The 17595-nt window shown below is 39.6% G+C and overlaps 1 protein-coding gene across 5 annotated transcripts in view; it reads right to left on the bottom strand.

Annotated features, from left to right (window-relative positions):
- The window catches only part of AP3B1 (adaptor related protein complex 3 subunit beta 1), a 158384-nt gene extending 142636 nt beyond the window's left edge, over positions 1-15748 (bottom strand). For 3 of the 5 annotated variants that reach the window (XM_033085713.1, XM_033085714.1, XM_033085716.1), the window contains exons 1-2: positions 5055-5290; positions 993-1068 (exon numbers count right to left, since the gene is read on the bottom strand). In XM_033085713.1, the coding sequence (XP_032941604.1) occupies positions 993-1068; positions 5055-5227 (249 nt within the window). In that variant the 5' untranslated portion in view covers positions 5228-5290. Of the gene's footprint in view, positions 1-992; positions 1069-5054; positions 5293-15517 lie in introns of those variants that run through there. The other 2 variants (XM_033085715.1, XM_033085717.1) reach the window with 2 other exon arrangements.
- Between the last annotated feature and the right edge of the window lie 1847 nt (positions 15749-17595).

Raw genomic sequence — 17595 nt, 5'->3', positions numbered from 1 at the left:
GAGCAATCCCACATGATGTTGGAGAAGATGGATTAAAAAACCTTTCCCAAACCCAAGAAAGACATTTGAAATAACAGTTGGTAAGTCACCCAGATCTCATAGGTAACTGGTGTCTCTGGCAAGACTAAGGGATTACAGGCAAACCTGACAACCATCCTGAGTAAAATTCTCATCACTGGATGATCATGAAGGAAGAAGAAGTTAGCTCTGGAGTCCGAGGAAAGAACACAATCACATGAGACCACTCTTACCTACTCACTTTGATGTATACTCGGACAGGATTAAGTATGCAAAAACCAAGCAAAACAAAAAAGCAAATCCAGACTAGACTGAAGAAACAATGACAGAAAACAAATCCAAAAGCCCCAAAACAAAGAGGTCAAGTGGACACTGAACAATCTTTCATAGCACATTCTTTCCATACATGTAAGAATAAATAAATACTATCAACTTCATAATTTTTTTCATAGGTTTTAAACATACAGTGGTACTAAACATTATTTAATCACCTCTGTGGGTGCACATTCACTTGAATACAGTATCAAATATTCAGGCATCGTGCTCAATCAAAAAAGAGAAACCTCATACAATTTAATGAAATAAAAACTGTAAATGCAAGTTGTCATTTTATTCTTGCAAATTTCTGTTGTTTCCAGTCTGACAAATTAGAAGCTTCTCTTCAGGAGCTACTTCCTATTCAAGGTGTCACTGAAAATAGTTATTTACAGGCATATTGGCACTGTTAAATGAATATTTTAAAAGCATATGACTGCATATATCCAAATATACCAATTTCTACACAAAATTTCAACTTAAGAATTTTACCATTTCACCATCACAACTTTTAAAGATCATTTAGAGACTTAAGTGCTAATCTGTTACAGGATCTGTAAAAAGAAAGCATTATTTCTATCCAAAACATAAAAATAATAATAAGTTCCCATACCCCTTAACAAATAAAAACAATAACAACAAAAACAAAAATCACATACCCCAACAATCCTTTTCATAGCATCCAGCTTTGCAGAATCTTTATTGCTTTCCAACATTTGTTTTAGGTCTTCATTTCTATGGTAGAAATACATTAAAGCATCAATTAGAAAAACTAAAAAATCAGACCAGAATACCATTTTCATATTCTTGCATCAGTTCAGCAAGTTATGGTGACGTCTGCTCCCTCTTGCCCACTTTGAAGTTGTGTTTACTAACACTCTGTGTAATGAAGTATTTAGCAAAAGAAAGTTTCAGATTCTAACAATAATGTAAGACCATGCAACTTCAATCTGCTGTCAGCTGAAACTGTCTCGAAGGCTGAAATCTTAAAGCACAAGAAGAGCTTAGGCAAAACCAACAACTCATTCACTTCTCCCTTGTCCCCCAGGGAGAGCCAGATGCAATAACTAGAAGTTGGCATGTTTGTCTTAAAACATAGTATCAGCTTACACAAGTCACCGAAAGGCCCAGACTTCAGTATGCCCTGAATTTCACTAAGAATCAGGGGTATAACCTTTTGCTCCTGCCTGCCTTTCAGGACTGTAAATTGCTATACCCTATCCTCAGGATTAAAAGCCTCAGATCTTGTATGTTCTACAAGCTGTAACACTAAAACCGCCTAAGATTAGACACTTATAGTGTCCAAGCACTTTTTATGGCTGAAATAAAATTCTTCCACAAAAATACCAAGTTAATAAGAATATTCTCTTGTAGATACTGCTTCTCATCAGTTGTCACTAATAAGAAACCTCATCCTGCTTGGTGTTTTAGATGCAAACAGATTACAGTCTAACTATACTTACAGACTATGAAAGTTTATAAAAAAGATTCTTTGAAGAAACAGTTTTTTTGTAAAATTTGGATTGCCTGATTTACTGAAAGATGGAAGCAAATAGAAACTTGAGACACCTGCAATATTCCAAAGAACTCTGAAGAGCTTCCAAGTTTACAAACCCTGCGAACTTCCACATGAGTGAAAGGCAACATGGTTGGTAAACCATGGCCAGACACCAGATGCCCACAAAGCCATTCTTTCACTCCCTTCCAGAAGTAAGATGGGGGTGAGAAAATGGGATGGAAAAAGCCTCATATGTCAAGATGAAGACAGATGAATAAATCAAAAGGAAAGGCTGCACGCAGAAGCAAAGGAAAACAAAATATTTATTCTCTACTTCACATCAGCAAGCAAAGTCCAGCCACTTTCCCAGGAAGCAGGGCTTTAATATACATAGCAGTTGATCTGGAAGACCAACACCATAAGAAAGAATGCCCGCACCTTCTCCTAGTTCCTCAAGTTTACTGATGACCAGTCACCATATGGTATGGAATATCCCCTCGGTCTGCCAGCGCCAGGAGTCCTGGGTACATGTCGTTCAAGGTCTTGTCCAGCCCCAGGCTACTAGTGAAGGGGGATATTGGAGAGACAGTCTTGACTCCTGTGTGAGCACTGCTCAGCAATAGCTACTACACTGGTGTGCTACCAACACCTTTCCTACACCCATTACAAAGCACAGCATGATGAAGACTGCTGTGAGGGAAAATAATTCCATCTCAGCCAAACCAAATATACCCAGACAAGACTCCAAAAGTGAATGCAGAACCTGGATACATTGTGATGTAACACATTCAGTCACAAACCTTTAAACAGAATTTTTCCTCCTTGCAAGGGACAGAATTACTCTAACAGAGATTTCCTCGTATTTTCAAAACCAGTACTACATCTGCTTTGTGCCTCTCCACAAGAAATCCACATTGCTCACATTTCAGTACACATCCATCCACGTAAGAATTGCAACTAGATGGAAAGAAAAGCCCAACAAACCAATCAAGACATTTCCTACTAAGCTAATGCATGTAAAATTCAGGATACCTACATGCAACTTACAATTTAAGTCTAACTCCTTCTTCAAAACCAAGAGTTTAATGAAACAATTGGAGCAACCTATTACAGATTTCCTATACTGTCAATATTTGCTTCACTTAACAGCTTAGAATTTAATTATTATCTTTAAAAAAAAAAAAAGAAAAGAAAAAAAAGGAGGTATTCAATTTCCTTGTCTGCTTTAGTACCACTTCCCAAATATCACTGGTAATTCCCTATTTTGTCTGCATCACTCAAAGGTTTTTACTGTCTTTAGTTACTCCTGGACATGTTCAAAGATCTATAAGATCAGTCTTCTACTCCTACATTAGTTTGGTTGTGTACTTTGGTCATTTAAATTATATGTCCCATTCAATTTTGTCCTGGAGCTCTGCATTCTGCTAAAATAAGCTTAGCAAGTCTATGGCTGGGCACCTTCTTCATGGCAAGTGGTAACATCCAACATACCTTCTTTCCGTAACACCGCTCAAGGATGACAGGTCTGTTAAAAACAACTAATGCTGTGACGTCACATGTTTTCCTATTGTCTGCATTCCTGTTCTAGGATAAAGGCACACCCTTCTTCTCTACATTAAACTCTACATTTCCCTGATTTTACTCAAAGATGCTGTCTCCACCTCTTCATCATCACACTTCTTTCAGTCACTCCATATTTTCCTCTCAGATCTATATCTTTATTTTTTATCTCAGAAATAAATTAGTTGTTGGTTTGGAGCTGAACATAAAATATCATTAATTTGGGCTTCTTACTTTTCAATCCCTCTGCATAATTCTGTTTACAATTAACTCTTTAGGAAGCATAGCTTTGATCTAATTTTTAGCAGATCTCTTTATTCCCATCACTCTTGGCCTTAGGAACAGGTCGTTTTGCTGACCATTCCCAACCACCTATTCGTCACAAGATACCAAGTAAGTCTCAGTTCTTTTTGATCAGCCTGAAGTACCTTGCCCAAGACTTTGCTCTAGCTGGATATAGAAATTCAGAAACCTCTAATTCCTTCTGCTTAAGTCGTAATTCTTACCTATTCAAGAATCTGTATGACAACGCAGGAAGTTACACAGTAAAAGACAGAACTCGATTTAGAAAGTTGCTTTTACTCCCATGCTCCTGCTTCCAGTTTCCTACTGTTGTTGCAAAATGTGAAATAAATAAAAATTTTCTTAAGAAAGTATGTTCTTTCATGTTTCACCTTTCTATACTCTCAAACCTAATCAACAACAAAAAAGATTCAATCAATGAAATGGATAGCAGCAAACAAGCAAGTCTGAAGTGAGGTCTGAGTGTTAGAAAGACAAATTACTTTTCTGTAGAATTGCCCCACTAAGGTTTGGGGCTTGACATATTTCAATGATCTCAAACCCAAGGTGAGGTTAGCAAAGCTTGGGAAGAAGGACGCACCCCTGGGGGCGGACAAAGAATGCAAAATTTATGGGCCACAAGGACATTTTGCAGAACCCCCAAGACAAGGAAGAAACCAATAAAGACAACAACAGTGTGGAATCAGCCCCAACTGGGTAAAAGGCAATTCTGACTGGAGGAGACTGTGACCACAGCTCACCGACTTAAAAAACCACTGACCCAAAATAAGAGAAAGGCTGAGCATGTGGACCAGTCATCATGAGAAGCGAGAGATTCATTAATCAACAGAAGGAAGAATACTAACTAACAAACACACATACACACAAGTCAACAAAATGGAAAATGTAGAAATAAGAATTTTAACTTGAGGATCAAGTAACAAAAATGAAGGAAGTTACGCAGCACAACATTCAAGTACATGCTGAAGACTATCTCCCAGAATGAAACACATAACAAGAAAAAATAAAAAGGTGAATTTAAGATGTGAAGACAGAAGAAATGTTTAATGATGAACTATACTTCTAGATGCTTATGGAAAATATTCCATCATACACTTCAAATTAAAACATTTTCAACTGTTAGCTAGGAAGATATAAACCAAAGAAATTTATATATGAAGACCTGTTTTCAGCCAGCCTTGTTTCCATAAGAGAAAAGTAACAGGGGAAAAAATAAAGAAAGAAAAATAGGAATTAAACAACAAGTTCTTGATGAATCCATTTGGAAATTAATTGTTATTTGAATTGATGGAGTTTTTGGATTTTTAAAAATATTTACTAACAAATTTTAATCCAGGATTAGCAAATATTAGATACTTACAGAGTAAAATATTGCTCCATACATCCACCCAGATCACCACCAGCAGCAAGCCTTTTTTCTTCTACAGTTAGATATGGTTTCAGTGTAACGTCAAAGTTTTTCCCCTTAAGTGCAGACTTAATAGTGCAAGACACCTCATTTATTTTGCCCAGCATTGTGGAGTTTTGTTCCATTCTTTTAAGCAAAGTATGTAAAAAACCCAATAAAAAAAAAATTGCTGCACTCAACCAAGCTTGCCTGCCAAGAGTGAGGTCTAGTCTAAAAAAAAAAAAATCTTACAAAGTAACAGGATACCCACTCCCTTGCTGTTTCAACTTCCAGAAACAAATACTGTATGCAGATTTCAAAGGTCATTTCCCTCCAAAAACAACACTTATCAGCAGTCTCAAAGAACAATAGCAAAGGCAAATGCATTTCAGTCTTTCATAACACAGTTTTTGTAACACAGTAAAATATTTTCATCATTTGATCATTAAGAAGTTTGAAGGAAATTTCAATCCTTAAATAAAATCTGTCAAAATAGAAAGCATAAATGTAAGCTTTGCAGTCACCCTGGAGTTCATGTTTCTATACTCATTAGTTATGCTGAGGTGACAGTGCCTATATACACAATCCTAGACAAATACTTTCTTTATCACTTATCTCCACTTGCCAGGGGCTCAGGAAAATGCAAGCAATCCCCAGCAGTGTCAATACCTTTGCCTCTCACTACTGAATCTTTTAGAAAGATTCTACCTTTACAGAGTTAAGTATTATGGATGATTGAAATATAAACTTTATTACTACAGGAGCAACACCAGGTTTAAACAAGCCTAATCTGATAGTTGACAAATTATGTGGAGCTATACAAAGCAGATAAGTAATAGTCCCAATAACAGCAGATGCAAAAACCACCAAACTTTTGCCAGAGTACAAATATATAGTCTCAGTCATTTTCCCTAACAGTAACAACAGGTAAAATGACTTTCCAAGAGCAAAAAAACCCACAAAAACAAGGAGATTCCACCTGTCTGCCCAATTATGTATTCTAAGAACTAAACACGATTTCCTTTGAAATCCCAAGCCATAATCTAGTGTCTTAACATCTATTTCAATACAGGCAACTGTCCTCAAAAGTTTGAAAGCACTGGTATAGAATACAATTTGAAATATTATACTTATATGAAATATTTAGCATGTGCTATGAACTATGATCTTAAGTATTTGTATAGCATCTACCATAAAAGGCAACAAGTCAATTATTAATATATTAAGAAAATCAGTTCCCAGCTGCCTTTGTAATCTTTACCATCATAGGTTTGTATTCCTCAGTATTAGAATTTGAAAGTTAAAGGAGTGTAAATCAGAAATGCAAACTCATCACCTAAGTTTCATGGCAAGCAATGACACAACATGATGGGCATCACAAAACACATCCATAATAATATGTTCTCCTTGAAACATTGGTTGAATGTTAAGCGGAGGTAGTTGGTTTCTAACTTTGTTTTATGCTTTTATATTTTACACTTGTATCATAAAGATATATACACTACTTCTTTCTTTCTACATAAAAATAGTGCTTTCTTCATACCTTTGCAGTATTTGTAGACACAATAAGGGCATGGGTATCATAGGATCAGTGACAGACCTAACAGTTTGGATTAATCTTACAGATGTTACTATCAGAAAGTAAACAAAAAACATGAGTTAATCTTTTCTACTTCTCATGTTCTTTCTTGTGCCCTCTATTTCTCTGCCATTAGAAAAGGAATAAGCCACAATCCTTACACCTGGCCCAAGATAAAAGGGGATGGTGGGGGTAGGGGTGTGATAAGTGTGTGGAGTGTAGGCAACAAAAGAAAAGACAACAAACAACCTTAGATCTCGACAGTCACAAGATTATGCTTTAACAGCCTGGAGTTCTATGACAGAAAACACTTTGATCACGTTACTTTGCATGTTCATTATGGCAACGAGCATCCAAAGAAAAATTCTGAATATGCCATACTACTGTCAGCACACCCTTGGTCACTAAAACCGGCATCTTGCTGAGGTTAAAACTAGGATTATAGATTCCATTGAGAAATGTTACCCACTTCTACAGAAAAAAAAGGTAGGTGTAGCTATGAATCACTGAAGTTGAAAAAGCTTTGTCAGCAATAAATCTGGTTCTCTCACTCAGTTACTTTGTCTTCCCATAGGAACTATGACAAACTTCTGGTAATACTAAAATACTAACCCAGAATCTGTGGCACGTCACTTGGCACTGCATCAACATGTTCTGAACAACTGTTATTAAGAAAACACTTTCTCTGGTAAAATACACATTTATTTTCTATTGGTTTTACCAACACATAAGATTAAACCCATCAATTTTCAAGTTTTGCTACAGTTCTGACATGCCAGTTACTGAAAGAAGTCACACACTAATCATGAGCCTTCTTTGTAACAAAGCAGGTTCATGAGTATCAAAAATGCAACTGAAACTCAACTAGCAATGTAGCAATAACCTTGGGAACAGCTGTAATGCCCTCAAGGGAAGGAGAGTGAATTCTAAACAAATAAACCCTAGTGAGACGGAAGGTCTTCATATGTACGTACAGCACTGCAAGGTAAGATACAGGAAATTATAAATAAATCCACCACTGGGGAGGAAGCAAGATTCACCCGTTTTGGTATTACAGAACAAAGTTCTTATAGAACAGAAGTTACAAAAGTCTCACTCAGAGAGTTTTAACAATGCATTTCTTGTTTCAAATTTTCCATCTACCACATAATTTCAGTTACACAACATCAATTGCACTGTTCTTGCTTTTAGAAGACTTCAGTTGGCATGGCATACTTTTAACGACAGCATACTAATTTTTTTTTTTTTGCCTTCAACACAAAATGCAAAATACTGTGGATGTTACCAAGTTTGAAGCAGAAATTACACATTGACAGACCAATGTAACCTTTACTCTTGGCACCTGAGTAGCAATGAAGTTCTAAGGAGTATCCCATGTTTCCTGAATTTTTTTTCCTCTTGACATTTTACTGGCACTGCAAAATCCTTAAAATAAATTGGTTTATGCTAAGTCATGCTATTGTGTAAACTCTAAACAAGTTTGAATTTAACATTTAAAGAGGAACTGCAAATTTATTTCAGACCCACAAAATACAGAAGCTTAACTGGCAGCAAATATTGCTGCAATTTCAGTTAATTTTGTTGATTTAGGGTTTTCTTCTAGCAGGAAATTAAGAAACCTGAATTCCACTGTGTTTTGGTCTATGCCACAAACTGTTTGAATGACATCTTGTGGTGTTGTTCAGTACTACCATCCTCTTCCATTATAACACTGTACTTACTTCTAAGTCACAACATAGAATTCAACTACTGCTTCAAGGAAGTCTTGAATCATGTGGCTATGAGTGTACTTGTTCTATGGTTTAAAGAGAAATTGAGATAAAAATTGATTTCCTTTTCAGCCACTCCTAATTTTTCAATCTGATAAAGAAGCACATTACGCAAAAAGCAAACTCAATAAAGGATAGACTAGAGATGTGAGGGAAACCAGGACAACTGGTACAGCATCCTGTAAAGGTGAGAGCCACAGAGAACTAAACCAGGTACAGTCTGACCAGAAGCATAATTTAACTGATTGAATTGTTATTTTTCCACCGATGTCTCAAAGTACAGTAATTTCACGATTATAAGCCACACCTGATTATAAGACACATGTCTGGGTGTCTTGGGTTACAATACAGAGTGTGATAAAAGGTATCTATTCTATCACCATCTGTTGAGGGTGGGGGCAGTGATCCTTATCTCAACGGCAAATATTCTGCTAATGGGCCATCCATTGAAACCAGGTAGGGCATTGTTCTTTATCTTTTCACAACCCATCCTTCCTCCAGCCAGTCATTTTCTGCTAATGGCCCATTGAGTCCCACTGTGTGACTGATAAAATTACTGCATCCCATTGGAAGTTGCTCCAGCCAGGGGGAACAGCCCAACATTTCTTACTGAGATAAAATAGAGGTTTTGGGACACTAAGGTAGCCCCTTTCTCCACTGGACTCCAGAGGAAAACCAGATTTCTCCACATCACCACTGGACCTCCGGAGGGTAACTGCACCTTCTGCAGGAGCACTGTTTCAACTGAATTACATCTGTCACTGCAGGAGGATGCAGCCACCATTTAATGGGACTGTTACCAACACCCTGCCTGACAGTTGTACTCTGACTTTGTCAGGGTTTGGAGTTTGTTTCTTTGTAGTACTGTATTTCTATTTTAATTTCCCTAGAAAAGAACTGTTATTCCTAATTCCCATATCTTTGCCTGAGAGCCCCTTAATTTCAAAATTGTAATAATTTGGAGGGTGGGGGTTTACATCATTTCAAAGAGAGGCTCCTGCCTTTCTTAGCAGACACCTGTCCTTCAAACTAAAACAGCAACTTTTCATTCTTTGTCCATATATAAGCCGCACCTGATTATAAGTTGCACTCCAGGTTCAGACCAAAATTTTAGTCAAAATGGTGCAGCTTATAATCGTGAAATTACTGTACTTGCAATCTGGATAGTTAGTTATACTCTTTCCTTCTCATGGAGGAAACAGGAAAGTATAAAGTTAAAAACTAAATAAAGCATCTCCCAGTTCTCTCCTGTGAACACGTAGTACCTGAGCAATATTTTAGCAACTGAGTGCATCAAAACCTGTAAGTTGCTGCTATCACCACCATCAGTGTAGATATGTAAACTACCTACATTTCAAAAGCTCTAACCAGACTGCAGCTAGTACAACAAAGCAGTTTGAAGTCCCTTCTGTATCGGACTGTGATTTGAGCTAAGATTATAAGTTGTCAGTAAAACAGCCAGAGACACTATTTCACTCAGCAACAAAAAATGTTGTCTGAAAGGATGAAGAGATTCAGTCTTGCAATTGCACTGCATGTAATCATTTCTGATAGTATCCACACCACCAATACTGCAGGGAAACTTCTGCCACAGAGAAATCCTTCTCAGTGGATGATAGTTTTCTAAAGGCTGAAAGAGTGTCACTGGGTGTGATGCTGCCACTCAAATGGTTGTGTCAACTTAGAGCCTGTCTTGAGGCTAGTGCTCAGAATCTGCAGACATTTGAGGATCACTTTGCAGCATTTGATAGTTGTGAAGGGATTATAAGAAACTGAGAAGAAGTATCACACAATATTCTCAGCTGGAAAGGACCCATAAGGATCATTGAGTCCAAGTCCTAAACAACATTCCAAAAATAGTGAGAAAAGGCTTCTTAGAAATAAGAAGCAGAGGTGGTATTGCTAGAATGTACTCAGTGCTAGTATATTTACATATATGTCCTGGTTTCAGAAACACTGTTTAACAGCATTACAATGCTGTTCATCTTCTGGCAGAATGCCAAAATTATTCTGGTTTCCTCCAAGTATCAAAACTATCTAGGACAGCCTTTAAAAAAAAAACAGAACTAAAAACACGTGGAATTTCAGCCTTGTAAGTTTACATAACACCATTTATTATAAATAAACCAGTTTATTTAATACCATTCAAGATGCAGATCAAAGCAAATGTCTAAGGCAGAAAATATGCAGAACCCACAATGAAGGCCTTGAACGGTAAAACTTGCCTTTCTGAGCAAATAAAAAAGCCCCCAATAATATAGTGACTTCATTACAGAGAGCCACAGCAAATCAACAGTTCATTGCTTGCATCCTCATATGTGCTAAGTGCATGGCAATAAGAACATATTCACTGTGTGTCACTTTCCATCAGATCTGACAGATTTCAGCTGGATAAGTGTTCTGCAGTAGAATGCCCACATTGGTATACTGCATTTAGTTCCTGTCCTTGTACTGACTAGAGGGTTCAGATTTTATCTTGTAGACTCATCAGTCCATCGAAACCATTCATCTTTGCTGGGTTGTACATCCTACTGAAACTGGCATATCACCATATTGGTGGGCATTGGGCCATTTTAACAGATGGAGAAAGAAAGTAGTTGTGCCAATGAGCTAGCGGATGCATCAAGTTTGAATATTAGAGCTGGAGTCTCCTCCAAGAATTTCACAAATGGCAATCTATGTACAATCTCTCCATGACTGGTTGAACAGAATATGCCAAGACAAAACTAGATCAATTTAAGACTCCAAGAACACCTCTGGCAGCTGTTGAAAGCAAGTTTTTAGCTCCAATGGGTTTGGAAAAGTCTTCTGCACAGAGAATTGGGGAATGAGTATCTTAATGAAATCACCACCTTCAGCTCTCTGCAAAACAGGCTTGCAAATCTCTGCAAAGAAAAATGAGTTTGCAGCACTGCTGAGTTTTCTGACGAATGGCTCAACAAAACATGTAAGCCAGACCTGCAACAAAAAAAATCTAATAAATTACAAACGTATTTTGCTTGGCAGAAATACCGTTTCAAGATGCAAATCAGTAAAGTTGAAAATGTGTGTTATAAATTTTGCCATCCACTTCAATACTGTACTTAACAATTGACAACTGCTGTTATTTCTATGGTTCACCTCTAAGTTTTCACATTTTATCAGAAAAAGCAATAACTAGTTTTATTGCTGAAATTGTACAATTTCCAAGTACCAAATTTATTATATTTTAATTTTACAAGCAGGTAAGTTTTGTTTAAAATGCAATTAATATAGATTAAAATCTTTGGTCCACCTGCAATTAACTGTAGGCAGTTATAGTTGTACCCTAATATATGCAATTAACAGGGATTCTGTGTTTCTAATTAGCTCTCTAGGTACTCTTACATGTTGGAAGCTGGTTGGAATTTTCACTCCTCCACTTAGAGCAATAATAATGCAATAAAGTATAATGTACTATAAAAATATTCCATTAACTTAGGTGATGTGAATCACACGGTATCTCTCTACACTAAACAGGAGATTTTGAGATTCCAAGTAGGTAGTGCTTACTGCATGGAATTCATCAATCTAGAACACGGAGAAATAGCTTGAGGCCCGCAAGCTGGATTCAGCTTGACCATAAGATTCAAATAACCCATTGGCTCTTACAAATTTTCTGCAGAAAACTTCTGTCATGAGCAAAGACTTCTCTGCAGACTGTTTCTATTAATCTGGGGACCAGAATCTGAGCCTTTTTCTTCTTTTTGAAACATGTGGGATATGTGAATATCTAGGATATAACCTAGTTCAAAGACAGGTATCAAACTACCAACCCGGACACATGAACGGATTCTTAAAACATAAATACACAAGTTGTATAAAGGAATACTACATAGGCCAGTTCATGTGACAAGTGTGAAAGAGGAAGAGAGGAAGAAGAGCAACATGCATCACCAGTCAGGCAACAAGGTTCTTTTCACACAAGAAGGTTCAGACTGACTCATCTCAGCTATGTAAGATCTTTCAATTATTTAGTTACTGAGATGCTTAGCGGAATGAACACAAAAAATCCATTCTCTGAACACCAGATCCCCTTCATTCATCTAACTAATGAAAAGGCTTTAAAAGCAATACATACCAAAACCACAAGTTCTATTTGCCTCTTTAGTCAGGATTAAATACTCACAGAAAAAGCTAGCACCAGTATAATACATGTTATGAAATCTCTTATTCAAGAACAGTTTCACTTTGAGAAATCAGGTTTTTATGCACGTGTTGTAATACTATACAGAGACTAGAAAACCCTCCTCCTTTCCTCCTCTTTTTTGTCCCAAACACGTAAAGTCATCTCGTCATCTCACAGAAGCAGATCAAAGTTGTATTTTAATGTTTTCTATTTTCATTCACTGCAGTGGATACATACAGTGTGTTATCTAATGAGATATGTTTGCACATGGTATGTGCAACATAATGCACTTTGCTTACATTAAGATAAAAGATCATGAAATAAACAGTTATCTTTAATAATCTTCTAACAGTAAAACTTTATACTTTGTCAGGATTAAGATGTCACCAGTACAGAAATTTTGATGAACTGAGATATTTTTAATACTGATAGGACATGTTTGAACTGAACCACAACACAAGCATGCAGTGAAAATACTGTGTTCACTAATCAAATTGAAATTGTATTTGTAATTGAAAGTTAGATCATTGAACACTAAAGGTAAAAAAGGCAGCTTTAGCAGGACGACACTTAGGTTTTTACACCAAGAGATGCTCAGAGCTCTTAGATGAGACGAACTTCAGCAGAGTAGTCTTACTGAAATGTGAGAAACTAAATAGGACAAATAATTTATATTAGACCAGCTTTGGATTTCAGATTTAAGTCTACCAATACTTACTCGAGCCTCTGTGTGCCTCTGTGTGGCCCTTCTGTCACAAGATCAAGGACAACTTACTCTAACAACTTCATTATCTTTATAACCATTTTGGCTTACTTCTTCATGACAAACAGGAGAAGACAGCCAATACAATGAAAAGAGACTGGAACTTTTTCAATGAAGTGTTATCTTGATACTTATACATTAACTACATTATATCATTCTGATTGACTGGCAACAGGCAAGCGTGGGTTTCTGGTCCAACTGTTACTGTAGTAACGCTCTGGACCACAAATTATACATGTGTCCTTCTGTTGAGAAGGAGTATTTCTTGTATCATCAGTAGACCTGAGGAAGAATCTCCCTTCCTCAACAACAAGAAAAGTTTGCCAAGCACTGAAACTACACAATGATATCAGACATGAGTATATCAGAATTGGTGAGAGACAATCCAGAGAGATCAGCAAACAACCTTTAAAAAGCTCTAACAGTAATTTTCATTTCACCAGTGGAATACTTCACTAAACCCATGCCTTCATGCACAAGATGCAATGACACATATTGCACTTCTCTGTATTCTCTTATACTGCCTTCTGATGAGCAGGTTTTGCATTATTACTAGAGTGAACTATTAGAAATACAATGTACATGCTTGATGAATGACTACTGCATTTGCCAACCATAGTGCCACACAATCTGCTTTTCTAACAATAATCCTCACTTGCAGTCCACTGGCTTTTTCACACTACACAAATCACCTTCCCTGCACAGTGTCTGTTCCTCAACTACCCAATCCATACTCAGAGCTTAACCATGCAAGTGTTAAGGTGAAGTGAATTGCATTAAGTGAACTGTGAGTAACGCCCTATTTCAGCAAGAATTTGCTTGTCAGCTACAAAAGACACAGACAATAATGTCTGTTTTCCTCTCAAGCCATTCCTTTAGAGGATTACACTCCTGAAAGTGTAAGAGCAAGTCTAGAGCAGTGATTAATTAATCTGGCATGGTCATACACCACAAGCTGTTCTGGTTCTTCCACACTAAAGGACATCCATAAATATACACACGTAGAAAATATCTCAGGACCCCAGAGCTGTATCTCCCCGTGATCACTGGGGAGCCTTGGGTAGAATAAGCAACTTCAGCTTCTGCAGCTAATAAAACAGATACTTCGCCTGCAAAACAGTCCTAAGATTATGAATGATATAGAAAATTACGGCCATGATCAGTGAAGAGGATACACTCCACCCCGTGGAAAAAAAGAAAGTAGCAAAATAATGGCTTACAAATAAAGTGCAAAGTTGTTTCTATGGAAGGGAACAAGAAAAGATGGGCAAAGACAGACCTGCAGAAGCACATTTATAACAGAGCAGTGAAAATCTGAACTGGAACAGCATGAAAAAGTGAAGTATTTAGCAAAATAGAAGGGGAAAAAGCAACGAGACTCATCTAGCAAACTGAGGAGGCCCATCATCTACTGTCTCATAGAGCTATGCATCCGAGTGCCAGCAGTTTCATGTTTTTGTGATTTACTCTGCTGTAGCTCACAAATAAACACACCAGGCAAGGTTTCCAGAGCATAGATGTTCTCCTTGTGAAGAACAATCAAATTGAAGATGCAGCAATTGATTTTCTAATGTACATGAGACCTTAAGTTTATGGTGCTTTTTATTGGTTGCTCTTGGAATAGATTTCCAATTTGTTGTAGAATACAATTCCAGCTTAGCAAACCTTTTGATCTTTTCATTTGGACATTTTTCTCCTCCAATCCACTTTTATTTTAAGGAGCCGAAAGCTTTCTGTACCAGTGCACTTGGCTGGGTTTTTTTAACCTTCTCCATTTCCTCATTTTGACTTCTGACCAGGACACTGTTAACACTGTTAACACCCACTTCGAGCTGGCCACCTCGCCCTGATCCACTGCATTTCCAACCGTAATTCCCACAAATACTTTTTTTTACAAACACTTACATATATATACATTTTTGAAGGTAAAATTAGAACAATTCTACTGCGGCTAGCTGTCGAAACAGAGGAGAAACAATAAGCAGCTTTTCAAACAAACCAAAAGAAACACTTTACAGTTCACCCACTATGCACACTTTACACGTAAGCAGGCGAACTTTTCCGCGGAGTCAAGCGGAAGGCGCGGCTTCCCCGCCGGGGCCCCCGGCGCTGCCGCTGCCCGCGGGATGCCTCGCCAGCCCAGCACCGCCCGCCCCAGAGCCCGGCGAGCTCCCTTACTTCTTGGTGTCGCTGCTGAAGAGCCCGAAGGCCGCGGGAGCCGAGGGGGTCACGGCGGGCGCCGCCTCCTGCGCCAGTTCGGGCGCCGCCTCTCCGCCCTGCTCGCTGTATGTGAGCCCGTTGCCGGACATGGTGGTCTCGGTGGTGCCCCCGATGCCGGTGCCACCGCTGCCCGCCCGCCCCGCCAAAGTTGCCGTCGCGACCCCCCCGGAGCTGCCGGCCCGGCGCTGTCCCCGGAAGCGCGGCGGTCACGCGGCGGGGGGCGGGGCGGCCGGGCCCGGACGTGCGGCCGGAGCCCCGGGCCGGGGGAAGCGCTGAGGGGAGGGCCGAGCGCATCTCGGGGGGTGCTGCCCTGGCCTCTGCCGTGCTCCTGAAACGCAAAGCCTGCCCTACAGCGTCAGGGATCGTTTCTTGTTTCTAGCGACCCTTTTACGAATGCCGGTACTCCACGCTGATAGTAGAGTAAGGTAACCTAGACTAGAAGCAGCTGTTTGCATATGAGAGGCCAGAAATACAAAAGGATAGTTAGAAGTTTCTGAAGGAAGTTTCTCTTAATTCCTTTTTACAATCCTGTTTTCTGACGTGCAACTTTCCGCTCTCCCCTAGTCTCCCAGGAATAATCCGTGTTCATTAAAACAATTCAATCCATCTCCTGACATATGCTAGTGGGGTGCAACCTTTTCGTCCTTAGAACTGAGCTCATTTCCAAAAGGTTACCTGTTCACAATCAATACTTTATTTCTCGCAGAGAAGAAAAGAAGTGACAGAGATTGTCATATTCCTCTGAAGCAACGTTTCTACTTGCCTGCTTTTCAGCAACTTGGACTTTACTGATTGAAACTGAGACAGTACCAAATAAACTTTTTACAAAAGGATTTACCAGTAAAGGATTTATTAAGAGTATGGAGCTGCTGTAAAGGTAGTTGTCCTCAATAGCTGCCTTCTATGGCTGCCACTGTCTTAATTTTTCTTATGATCTCTCACAGCTTCTTTTTCTGTGTAGCCCTGTTTTTTTTAAGTCATGGTTCAGATTGTGAAAGTCCCAGTGTGAATATTTTTGACCATCTCCACTTTGCTTGTTGGTTTTTTAGACTTCCATTTTTTTCTGTCTTTTGTATTGTTTACAGTAACAGTTGTCATAGTTTTCTTTCCCTATAGAGAGAAATATCTAATTACAGTAATTTCACGAATACAAGCCGCAACAATTTGACAAAAATTTTGGTGGAAACCCGGAAGTGCGGCTAATAGTCGGGGGCGGCTAATATGTGAATAATTTTCTGACATTTACAACCCCAGACGTGCCAGCCAGAGTGCCGAGCCAAGCACCTGCCGGTAAAAGCCGGCATTCCGCGATTGTTACAGTGTTACTGTGTTGCCCTGGCTCCCTGCAGGCAGCACGGGGGGCGGGGAGAGAGGCGGGAGAGCTCTCTTCTTCCCTCCTCTGCCGCAGCCCAGGGGAGGAGGGGGGGGGCGCCGCCGTTGCCGCGGCTCCGGGGGGGAGGGGGGGAAGTGCGCGCAGCCATTGCCGCGACCCGGGGAGGAGGCGGGGTGCTTTGTCCGCACCCGCTGCCGGCGCCGCCATTGCCGCGGGAAAGCTCCGTCCCTGCCCGCCGCCGGCGCCACGGGCGCGGGAAAGCTCCGTCCCCGCCCGCCGCCGCTGCCGTAGGAGCGGGGGAAGCTCCGTTCCTGCCTGCCACTGCGGGGCAGCGCCGACCCGAGGTGACTGAGCCCAGTGGCAGCGGCGGGCTGGGCCACCTGGCCCCGTCAACGGCCCCTAGTGGGCCGAACCTGCACAGCCTTAGCTCAGCCAGTAAACCCCGCCCTCCCGTGGTTCTGTTACTAATTGCATGCGGGTCCTCGCTGTGAACGACAGAGCAGCTTATATTCGGGTGCGGCTTATCTATGGAGAAAACCCGAAATATTTGCCAACACCCAGAGATGCGGCTTATACTCAGTGCGGCTTGTATTCGTGAATTTACTGTATTACTACCATAAAGTGTCACAGGAACTATTGATACTTTCATCTAGTGATTTGATTTGACGCAGACACCTCTCAATCATACAGAGCCTGAGACGAT

The sequence above is a fragment of the Catharus ustulatus genome, chromosome Z, assembly GCF_009819885.2.
Source record: "Catharus ustulatus isolate bCatUst1 chromosome Z, bCatUst1.pri.v2, whole genome shotgun sequence".
NCBI lineage: Eukaryota > Metazoa > Chordata > Aves > Passeriformes > Turdidae > Catharus > Catharus ustulatus.
This window is presented reverse-complemented; position numbering and strand designations above follow the sequence as displayed.